Source organism: Lissotriton helveticus, chromosome 9 (assembly GCF_964261635.1).
Source record: "Lissotriton helveticus chromosome 9, aLisHel1.1, whole genome shotgun sequence".
Lineage (NCBI taxonomy): Eukaryota > Metazoa > Chordata > Amphibia > Caudata > Salamandridae > Lissotriton > Lissotriton helveticus.
In genome coordinates, this window is record NC_136070.1 from 402,695,585 (window position 1) to 402,707,817 (window position 12,233).

The 12,233-nt window shown below is 46.8% G+C and overlaps 1 protein-coding gene across 12 annotated transcripts in view; it reads left to right on the forward strand.

The window, feature by feature from the left end:
• Positions 1-11,963, forward strand: part of EVL (Enah/Vasp-like) — a 528,612-nt gene extending 516,649 nt beyond the window's left edge. For all 12 annotated transcript variants that reach the window (XM_078660169.1, XM_078660175.1, XM_078660166.1 and 9 more), the window contains one exon: positions 11,354-11,963. In XM_078660169.1, the coding sequence (XP_078516295.1) occupies positions 11,354-11,391 (38 nt within the window). In that variant the 3' untranslated portion in view covers positions 11,392-11,963. The remainder of the gene's footprint in view (positions 1-11,353) is intronic.
• The last annotated feature ends 270 nt before the right edge of the window (positions 11,964-12,233 follow it).

Genomic DNA, 12,233 nt, shown 5'->3' on the forward strand with positions numbered 1-12,233 from the left:
CATACTGCCCTATTGTGCACATACCTTTAGATATTTTGGTCCTCAATATTTTTGCTAACATAAAGTACCACAATTTTCCGTACTCGATAATCCAGACTAAAACACTTGAATCCTCACCTGTAGCTCACCGATCATCCCACTTTTAGGAAACTTCCTACAACTTGCTTGTGCAGGTAAATAATTGCTATAATGGGATACTGACTCTTCTCCTCTAGTACCAGGATACCATTACTCTTCAAACCAAGAGGAAATAAAGAGAGGCAAAGAAATGTTCTTTCAGGTTTATTTTCCCAGTATTAATAGGCTAACGTGTTTCAAGATAAAAATCGCTTCATCTGGACCAAATTCACAAAGCCAAACGATCTTCTGTAAAAACAAAATGTATAATCACCAAATAAATGCACACAATAACAAGTGCATACAAAAGTTACTCAGACAATGTAAGAAGCAGGTTTACAACTCTCACCTCTATACTGTATCTTGAATACCCTCGATCAGTGACACAGAATCTTAAATAGATCTAAATACAACCCCAGGATAAGAGACCAAGGTATACGAGAACACAAAAAACACCAAGGTGCAAGAGAACACCATCGAACTACATTTTGTAAACCAATATAAAAAAATGTATCAGAGAGGTACATATTTAATAAATCAAATTCTTATCAGTATACATTTCATAGGTGGATATTATCTCTACATTACCAAATTCCAACAGAACCGATTCACAAATCTCTACTACATTCAAAATTAACATTAAAGAATATACTACTTTAAATAGTGTCATAATGTAGCGAAAGAAAAATCTAAAATTATCTCACTATGTTGTCCTAATACACAAAATCAAAGTTACAAACTCTTCATAATGGTTACCTCAGTTCAAAATGTTATGAGGTTTTCCAGACGTCAGTGAAACTTTATTTCAAAATAACGACCTGTTCTGGCAAGACAAACTAGTCGCCTAAAGAAAACAAGGAAAACCTAATTGAAACTGAATTTGAATAAAGAAATTCTGAATTTGGAAAAAGAAAGACACTTAAGAAAAAATGTTCAGCACCCCTTACCCAGGAGAACACTCCTCATCTTACTTAACACGAGAGAGTAACCAGTATGGTGCCCTATCACAATCCGTATATCTTCAAACAAATTGCCCTTATAATGGCTGCTTTCTATAAGCTGACAAAACAAAATGGAGGCAACCATGTGTTTGTCAGCACTGTAATTCTATGATCAAGTGGAGTCTCTATGATCCTGTTTCTCATCAATACAGTGGACAGATAGACATGGAGGCAACCAATTTAATCTGCTTTAATTATTGTACTTCACTAAACGTTTGAAAATGTTGTTTATCTATTTTATAAATTATTAAAATCTTATGGTTGTACAGTGGTTTGACTAAGGTGTTACTGGTTCCTTGGCTGAGCAGCAGGTTTTTAAACATATTTGCACTATTTTTCCTGATTTGCACAAATGCTTTATATTGCTCAATTGTGCTCAGATTTTAAAAAAGGATGGCATTTTAAAATTGTTATCTCTTGTTCCAGTTCCTTTAATTTTGGCTTGCTAGATCCCTCTGATAGCCTATTTTTAATTTGTATCTCATCGCCATCTGGTAGGAAACGCAGGCCAAGCCACTTGGGCCGAGATTTGCAAAGGTTTTGCATCGGGTTTGTGTTTTTAACGCAGGCCCAATGCAAAATCTTTTTGGGGATTTACCAAACATCACAAATTGGTATTTGTGTTGGTTTGTAAAAAGAAATAATGTAGACCAGTACGCTGCATAGAGGGGGGTGTTCCATGGGTGTTACATGGGCGTTCCTGTTAAACCACCCATGTGTTTAGACACAAACCCTATTTACGAATGATAACCACTTGAAATTAGTAGTTAAAAAGGAGAAATGGTTTTATTTTGCCTAACTTTTCCCCACTTTGCATGCGTGCTGCACTGTACAGCACTCACCCTAACTATGCACAATGGTGCAAAATGTGTGTGTGGCGCTGAGCAAGCCTAATTGTGCGCCAATCCTAGGGAGAAAGCAGGATATGGCCATATCTCTGAAGATATGGCACTTTCCTGCTTCTCCCAGTCACACAACGCAGCAACTTCGGGTTCTGCGCTGCATTGCATGACAGGTTTGTAAATCTGAGCCTTCTGGATAAAAGCAGGGCAGCTACATGGATACACAGCGTGTTTGACGCGCTACACCAAAGTGCATGTTAAAGGCAAGCCTGTCCGTGCCCAAATACAGCCCATGGCACGTCATGCTGCTCAATTTTCAAATCAAACATTCACCCCCAGACTCGAGATCTGGGTTAAATCCATTGTTCTTTTGTTCACCAGTTTAGACCCAGCCATATGCAAATCAGTCAGGACCCTGTTCCTCACGGGAACAGTTCAGCATGAACTGCCAAGACAGATCCTCCCTGGATCAGAAACAAGCATCATGGGACCTGTTTCGGAGTATCACACCTCAACAGCCTGGCTAGCTTGAATCCAGTGGCACAGTGAGCCCGGGATCCACCTCTGGGCATTCCCGGTGCACGTATGGGAAGAAAGCAAAAGACACACAAATGATGGATGGAATGTGAAACGAATCAAACATTTACCCCCAGTCAAGAGATCTGGGTTAAATCAATCATTCTTTTGCTCACCATGCCACCCCAGTTTAGAATGACATGAAAAACCAATATCCCATCATTTTTTTGTTTGTGGAACACTGTTCACTATGAATGTTAAACAAACACTTGGTTTGTGGTCTGTCTTACAGAAACAATTGTCAACAGCCACAGGCATAATCTGAAAGTTGTTGATCAGGCCTTGTGCTGCAAAAATAATGTTTGCTTTTTGGAAGATCTGAAGCTCTTTATTGCTGAAATGATATTGAATTGAAGACATACATATGATTGTTGTATTCTTAGGAAATAGAACAAAAGTCCAGCAATGAGGGAACACCTGATTTTGGGAAGAATTATTTTTTATTGGTGGATCTTTTCCTCACTCAGCTTAGACATGTCACTTTAGAGAAAACTAGCGTACTTCTTGACCTGAAAACAGAATTCTGACAACATTTTGGCTAGGCACCCTTGCTTCCAATACAAGCATGTTTCCTGCAGCCATACTTATTTTCTGATAGGCAAAATTGTTGAAGTGTCATTACAGAATCTTCTCATGGCAATGTGAGATAACTACAGAGTTTTGAAGACTCCTAAACTGCAGATGTCTCTACTACGTCACTCCGATGTTTGAATGTTTTCTTGAGTGGGCCAAAAGAATTAACAGGTTAAATATTCATGTTTCCTCCTTTGAACTTGAAAGAGACAGGATATGTTCTGTGCCAGGACACCCCCGCGCCGCACGGCCGCCAGCTGCTGTGTGTGCTACCTCGCCTCGCTGCTGCCGCAGCCTCGTTGAGCCTGCCTCGCCGGCCCCGCCCCCGCCGTATTTGCGTGCACTGTAGATAATAATTTGTCCTTTTTTTGTCTCCTTGCATCTTGTTATCTTTATTTTGTTTCCCATCTGCTGTTCTTAATTTTGTTACTGCCTGTGCTGTCTCTCTGCCCCCCTGTGCCGGCCCGCCCCGCTCCCCACTTCCCGCCGCCGTGCTAGCGGCCACGCCCCCTTTTCCTTCTCTGCCCTCCCCGCTCCCGCCTCCCAGCTACTCCTCCCTCCCTACCACTTCGCCATAAATGGCGACCGGGCGGACGCGCAGCGGCCACGCGCAGTGGTCGCGCCGAAGGCGCGCCAAAGGTAAGCCCGTCTGCGCCCGTCTGCGCCCGGACCGCGCCCAGCGCCAGGACCCCTGGCCCCCACCGACGCAAGACGACCCGACTGACCTACGCCGCCGCCGCCCTCAACGCACTCAATACCGGCCGGAACCCCGCCTGCTGCGGAGCCGCCCCGAAACGCTTCCACGGGCCCTTCACCTGCACAACCTGCAAGTTCACCTGCCTCCGAACATGCACCGCGCCCGCAGAGCCAAACTCCAGCAGCATTCTCAAGTGCATCCTGCTCAACACCCGCTCCGTCCACAGACACGCCGAACTCTGGAACCTGCTCGACACAACATCACCAGACGTCGCGTTCCTCACTGAAACATGGATGAACGCCTGCTCGGCCCCCGACATCGCCATCGCCATCCCGGATGGATACAAGATCATCAGGAGGGACCGCGTCAACCAGACCGGAGGAGGCATCGCCATCGTCCACAAGAACACCATCCGCATCACGACCGACGCCGACGACACCTTCACCGCCGCTGAACACCTCCACTTCCAGATTCACACCGACCCAAAGACGACCCTCAGAGGCACCCTCATCTACAGACCCCCGGGACCACGCGCACAATTCGGCGAAGACATCACGGACTTTATCAGCCCACACGCCCTCCCCTCCGCTGACTACATCCTCCTAGGGGACCTCAACTTCCACCTGGAGAACAACAAGGACCGCAACACCGCCGCCCTGCTGGACAACCTCGCAAACCTCGGACTCAAGCATCTGGTCAACACCCCCACCCACTACGCCGGCCACACGCTTGACCCAGTCTTCTCATCCAGCAAGTACATCGCCTTCAGCCACTCCACCGAACTTCACTGGACCGACCACAGCTGCGTCCACTTCAGCTTCAGAAAAATCACTACCCACCACCACCCGCAACAGGTTCCTCACAGAAACTGGAGCAAGATCACCGCCGATCAGCTCACCACCTCCCTCAGCCAGAACCCACCTGCCAGCACACCGGACCCCAACGAAGCAGCCCGCAACTTCACGCAGTGGCTGACAGCCTGCGCTGACAACCTCACACCACTGAAGAACCCTCCCAGCAAACCCAGAAGCAAGAAGGCCCCCTGGTTCACCGACGAACCCAAGGACTCCAAAAAGACCTGCCGCACCCTCGCGAAAGCCTGGCTCCTCGACCGGACCACCGACAACATGACCGCCCTCAAACACGCGACCCGCAAGCACCACCAGCTCATCCGCACCACCAAGAAGAAATCACTGAAGGATCGACTGGACAACAACGCCCACGACAGCAAGGAACTCTTCAGCATCGTCAAGGAGTTCTCCAACCCCAGCACCGGCAACAACGACATCACCCCCTCACAAGATCTCTGCGACTCCCTCGCCTCGTTCTTCCACCGCAAGATTGCCGACATCCACAACAGCTTCGGCACACCATCCTCGCACCCAACCGTCGAACCAACGCACCCCACCACGACCCTACGCACCTGGACCGCAGTGACCACCGAAGACACAGCCCGCACGATGAACACCATCCACTCCGGATCTCCGACTGACCCCTGCCCCCACCACGTCTTCAACAAGGCCGACTCCACCATCGCACCCCAACTCCAAGACGTCATCAACACCTCCTTCGACACCGCCACCTTCCCGGAGAGATGGAAGCATGCCGAGCTCAGCGCCCTACTGAAGAAACCAACAGCGGACCCCACCGACCTCAAAAACGTCCGCCCCATCTCGCTCCTCCCTTTTCCTGCCAAAGTCATCGAGAAGATCGCCCACAGACAGCTTGCCGCCTTCCTCGAGACAAATGGATCCCTCGACCCCTCGCAGTCCGGTTTCAGAGCCAACCACAGCACCGAGACCGCCCTCATCGCTGCCACCGACGACATCCGAGCCCTTCTCGACAACGGGGAAACAGCGGCACTCATCCTCCTGGACCTCTCGGCCGCGTTCGACATTGTCTGCCACCGCACCCTAGTCCAACGCCTCAGCAACACCGGCATCCAAGAGAAGGCATTGAAGTGGATCATCTCGTTCCTCGATGGTAGAACACAGAGAGTCCGCCTCCCCCCGTTTCGTTCCGAGGCCACCGAAGTCATCTGCGGCGTCCCGCAAGGATCATCACTCAGCCCCACCCTCTTCAACGTCTACATGAGACCTCTCGCAGCCATCGCACGCCAACACAACCTCAACATTATCTCCTACGTCGACAACACCCAGCTGATCCTCTCCCTCACCAGAGACCCCGACACCGCCAGAACCAGCCTCCACGAAGGGATGAAAGACGTCGCCGAGTGGATCAAGGACAGCCGCTTGAAACTGAACTCAGACAAGACGGAAGTCCTCATCCTTGGACCATCACCCTCCGCCTGGGACGACTCCTGGTGGCCCCTAGCCCTGGGCACCGCCCCCAAGCCGACAGACCACGCACGCAACCTGGGCTTCATCCTGGACTCCTCCCTCTCGATGACCAGACAAGTCAACGCCGTCTCCTCTTCATGCTTTCACACCCTCCGCATGCTCCGCAAGATCTTCCGATGGATCCCGATCGAAACCAGGAAGACGGTCACCCAGGCCCTCGTCACCAGCCGGCTGGACTACGGAAACATCCTCTACGCCGGAACCACAGCCAAGCTACAGAAAAGACTACAACGCATCCAGAACGCCTCCGCCCAACTCATCCTGGACATCCCTCGACGCAGCCACATCTCCGGCCACCTGAGGAACCTGCACTGGCTCCCCATCAACAAGAGGATCACATTCAGGCTCCTCACCCACGCACACAAGTCTCTCCACAACCTGGGCCCCAAGTACCTCAACGACCGCCTGACCTTCCACACGCCCACCCGCCAGCTACGGTCCGCCAGCCTTGCCCTCGCCGCCGTACCACGCATCCGAAGAGCCACCGCCGGAGGCAGATCCTTCTCCTACCTGGCGGCCAAGACATGGAACTCCCTCCCCATCCACCTTCGGCTGACCCAGGACCACCTCGCCTTCAGGAGACAACTCAAGACCTGGCTGTTCGAGCAGTAGCGGCCCCCTTCCCCCAAGCGCCTTGAGACCCTTCCGGGTGAGTAGCGCGCTATACAAGTGTTGTGATTGATTGATTGATCCTGCTCTTGCCAACCCAAAAAGGTCACATATGGCAGGGCTGAAATACACCTTCCATAAATGTAAATATTTTACCCATAAAACATCTGAAAATACATGTCAGAGATCCTAATTTTATCCATTACGAGAGACTCACTCCAACCTGTGGTATTCCATTAGGGGTAATAATTCACATGGTCAGGTCGTATTTTTCTTTTTTCTGGCTGTGAATGAGATAAATGAAAAGAAGCTGTCACACACCAGACCTGATGGTGGTGGCTGACCAGGCAAGTTAGAGTTGCCCTGAATTAGGGAATGGAAATAACAGGTGTGACAATAGGTGCATTAAGTGGGGGCGGGAGGTTTGTAGAGAGCTCTACAGCATCAATCAATCAATCAGGAATTTGTGAAGCGACTACTCACCCATGAGAGTCTCAAGGCGCTGCATCCTGTTGGTTATGTATGACATGTGTCCTTCTCCTTAGAGCTCAGCATCTAGGTGGGGGCAATGAGAAGGCTATGGACCAGGAATGGTACCTGCAAGAGAAAACTAGAAACAATACTAACAACACACGATACCATAAAGAATACATAACACAATACACTTTGTACCTTAGAAACACCATAAATAAATTAATCGAAAACACAAATGTACTCTGCACACTGTCATTGTGGATCCCACTGAGCTAGCCATACACTTAATTGCACTCCTTTCCCAATGTATTACCCAATGGTGTGGAATTGGTTCACTAGGTACAGATAATTGTGCCCTATAAGGCTGAGCATAATACAAATTGTTGGCTTTCATGCATTTCTGTGGTAGAGACACAGGAAGGGAAGAGAAATTCAGCAGTTCCTAGTGACAGTGAAGCAGTGCAGGCCTAATCCCAGTGAAAGGCCTTGGGTAGTACTCTAAGGTTATTGATGAATAGCACAACAGCCCTCCTTGGTCCGCTTCCTTGTTTCACTTGAACAGATAGAAAGAGAGAAACCTTGCCTGGAGACCTCTACATACCTTCCCTTCTCACCGGATGAGTGCAAGCAGAGAGCTATCTAACGCAACTAGATGATGGATGGGGTACTGAAAGTTTTCAACTACTCATCCCCAGTCAACAGATCTGGGTTTAATCCATTGTTCTTTTGCTCACTATGCCACATTAGTTTGGACCCGGCCATATGCAAATCAGTCTTGAACCTGCTTCTCATGGGAACAGTCCAGCCCGAACTGCTAGGCCTGGTCCTCTCTATTCCGAAAACAAGCATCCTGGGACCGGTTTTCGGGTAAGAGGAGACCACCAATCTCCAGGAATGGCGAGATTCCTTCTTTTATGATGTCTGTGTTCTCCTCATGGAGCTCTCTTTGCTCTGGATGGAGTGTTAGGGATGCTTTGGGGACATCTGACACCAGGAGCCTTTCCTTGACTAGGAGTTCTTCATGGTGAGGACTACCATGGATCTGGGCTACTCCCAGACCTAGGTATCAGTAGATTGCCTTCTTAACTGGAGGCCTTTCATTTGGGTTGATTGGGTCTCATTCTATGTTCATGAAATCCAGAGCCACATCAGACCAAGATATATCCATCTCCAATGTGTTGGCTATCCTTCAGGTACCCACCCTGCATGAGGAAGAAACGGAGAGCTAGTGGTAGCATCACCCCATGTCACCCTAACCTGCTCAGATGGCATATGCCTGGTTCCCTTACTGCATATGAGAACCCTGAGCGGTATCGGAAAGTTGCAGATGGCTGGAGCTGGCACAAAGGGTCGGGCATTCCTCCTGGAAAGTAAATGCACATCCGTGGGTTCCACAGGGCCAGTTATAATTGTGAAGAATTCATTTACAGAATTACATTAAGGCAGCACTGTCCTTAATGGATAGGTGGGGTAAGAATTTTTATACTTAAGTGATTACGTGCAAATTTACAGAATCCCATGCAATTTATCAATCGAAGTGCTGTATTTTCTTTAAGTATGTGGACATTTAAATGATTAAGAGAAGGGCAGTCCAAGTTTCTGTGAAGCCCCTTCTTGTGCTGTCATCAGGACAAAGAATGTATGATGTTACTAATGCGACTCATGATTTTTCCAAAATTACACCACCACAAAGGGGGTCAAAACATACAGCATTGTGACAGCGAAGGTTGAATCTCAACACTTAATCCCTCCCTACGAGTGGTCTCTAAATTGAGACTTGGTTGGAAACAGGAGGAGTGACATATGTTCCTGGGAAAGGGTCAGAAACTAAGGAATTCTAATTGAAATGCCTTTAAAAGACCAGATAATACCCCTCGGTATCGGTATGAGCTGTACAATTTTACCGGTCCACTCATAATGAGCGCCTGACTGATATTAAGGTCTATTATCTCCCTGCTGTGCTTTCATTTCATAAATCAGTCTGTTGCTTAGTCACTTCTAGGTAAGTCAGACTTGGGCACTCTTTTCACAGAAGCATATAAAATAGCACATTTGCAAATCACCTGAGTTCCGTAACACAATACCGCCATGTCAATGCAGGATAATTTACTTTGCCTATCATATGCTATCAGGGACTTTACTTTGCTCTATTGTACTATGCGTTTTAATAGCACAAAAGCAGGACATATTTCCATTTAAGATCGTTGCCAGGGCAAAATGAATTAAAACGTTTACATTTAGGTATATCAAGCTCAGTTTGTACAATTATTTGACTAGCAGAGTAATCTCGTATGCTCTCCCCTTCTAGGCCATACATGCCCAAAACAAAAAAATTAAACATGGCATGCTTCTCTGTACCACTCTGTGATGGAGATGGCATCTCTGATGCTCAGCTTCTGCTTTCTCCTTCCAGGGGCTTTTAAGCACAATAAGACTTGGCAAGATGTAGCAAGGGAACAGGAGTGTGGTTCTGAGAGTGGAAGAAACTGAAAAGTAACCAAGACAGAAAGTCCCATCAGGGGGAACTTAGCTCTCGCCTGGGCCTATATCTTGAGGGTGACCTTCAGCTAGTTCGCTTTTTTGGTGATATAAGACCAGTTGGTAGTTATGGGTCATACACCGTTGAGATAGATGCTGTCCCGGCATATAAGCATGACACAAAGGAGGAACACTCCGTCAGGTACCCTAGGTTTGCGCCCCTTAATAAGCTACAATGCAACCCCTCTGCTCCCACCAGAGGCCGGGCAAGCTCAAAGAAATTATTTGGTGACAGAGTGTAAATACTCTTCCTGGGCTTGGGATGACTCAGAGGAAGGGATTAAGAAGTACAAGCTGTCGGAACATGGCAATAGGTAATGGTATGTAGCAAAGGTAGGAAAGTTAGGCGAGACTCGTGTTAGCGTACTTTATATTGTACAACCAGTGCTGCTTGGACACTACTATTTCAAATGAGGACTGTCTGGTGAAGTTGTATGATGGAGCAGCGGGCAAGTTGTAAAGCTGCTGATGGCATCTAGGAAAAACGAAACACAGGAAGACCAAACCGAGATGTTCATCCTACATCATGTCTCAAAAGAAAGTTGCCTGGTCAACTTCAGGGAGGTGAGAATGCTGATATCTTTCAAATATAATTTCCTTTATTTTCAATCCAAGATGCATAGCCTTTATTTAGATAACATAGGCCAACAGATGCACAATAAACTGTGTTGTGGAGGCAACAGGGAGTACTTGCTGGGCAGACCTTGTCGTGCAAACCAGCAAACAAGTACAGACGAGCAGAACACATGTTAGGGAACAACAGTTGAGACTCTGCTGGCATGCTACTTAACTTCTATCCCGACACAGCCCCGCCAGTTTCACTGTACGCATGCCCAAAGAGAGTTAGGTGAGGCAGCGGCTGAATACTTCTTGGGATGGTAGAACAATCTGGGTAATGCTTATCAAAGACACAGAGCAAGGCTGGTGATCACTGCAGGTATCGGAGAATAGGAGCCATCAGGCAACACCTATCATTCTGTTTGGGACTTGGAAAGCTACTTCAGTTTTGCAACCATCTGCAATCAGTGAAGGAAATGTTTAATTAACGTAGTCCACTAGTTGCCCACACCTAAGTTGTAATCTGCATCCTAGTTGCACTGGTATCCAGTTGATTCAACATTACATCCCCTCTGCCCACAAAGTATATAGCCTTGGCTAGATGGTATGGAGCAGATGTCTTGAAACAGTGAAAGTAGCTTTTCTGCCCATGCACTCTGCTACATTAATTCTGATCCTCATGAACCCAAGCCCAAAAAACACATTACCGTGCTTACTTTATTGTGGAACAAATGGCGGGTCATGTAGTGACCGTATGGATTTATGTTGAGCATTCACCAAATAGTTTTCTGGTGTAGGTCGATAAAGAGTGGGTGTTCATGAATTGCATCACTATGGATTCTGAAACATTTCATTTTAGAACAGTTTTCATGAATATTGGTAGAGCGTAACCCATACTCTGCATCACAAGCTTGCAGTTGGCTGGAGTCTTTGATTTGTAGCAACGTAGACTTGTACATACATACTTCTAGAAGGCTGTTTCTAATGGTGTCCTTCATTGTGTTACAGCTATACGGCAAGAGTTGAGTAGAATCAGTACAACATAGTGCCCACACCTCATCCGCCCTTCTGGAATGTGCAGCGGGTTGTAGAAGACTCAGTCCGTTCCAAGTATTCCAAGGTCTCGCGAAAGGAAGGAGGATGACACCTGCACTGTCTATGTTCTTACCCTTTTTATTAGCAGACTCTGCACACTTTGAAGCTTGCTGCCTTGGATTTGCTTCATTTCAAAGTCTTAATCAAAAGAGAGTATACAAATCAACAAATTTCCAGATTTTTTTAGATTTCATCTGACATTGCACATCCAACTCGTCAGCCTTTTTGTATTTTATATTTGCTTATTTAAATGTATTACTTTTCTTTTAGTAGTAGGTTAAGGAAATATGTGAGCCATTTGCTTTTAATAGATGACTTCAGAGTAATTTTACTGGTAGTCTGCAATGTTAAAGACCCTTTGCCAACGGAAATGTATTGTGGCATCACCAGAAAAAAACAGACTTGGTAAAGACAAGTCAAAGGACAAATGTGTGTCTCCAAGTTATCACAATATTAAAATGGTACGTCAGTGCACCACAGTATCTGTGTTCATATTGGTAATAAACTGTTTATTGTCCACACATCTGTATTTTGTGTCATCTCACTTTCTTGGAATTTGCTTCCTTTACTGTTAATTACTATATACACAAAGGTACAAAAACCTCATTGTTTACTGCAAAGAGCATTTGTGTTCTACCTTATGATCTTAGTGGTGAAAGAAGGAAATGGGGATGTCACTTTGTCGTTTGCCTGAGGCTGAAGTTGTGTAAATCTCTTTGAGCCTGTAAGTTAATTTATATAGAAAAGCCATGAATACATAAGCCCTGGGTTAGTCTTTCATGTGAAATAGTGA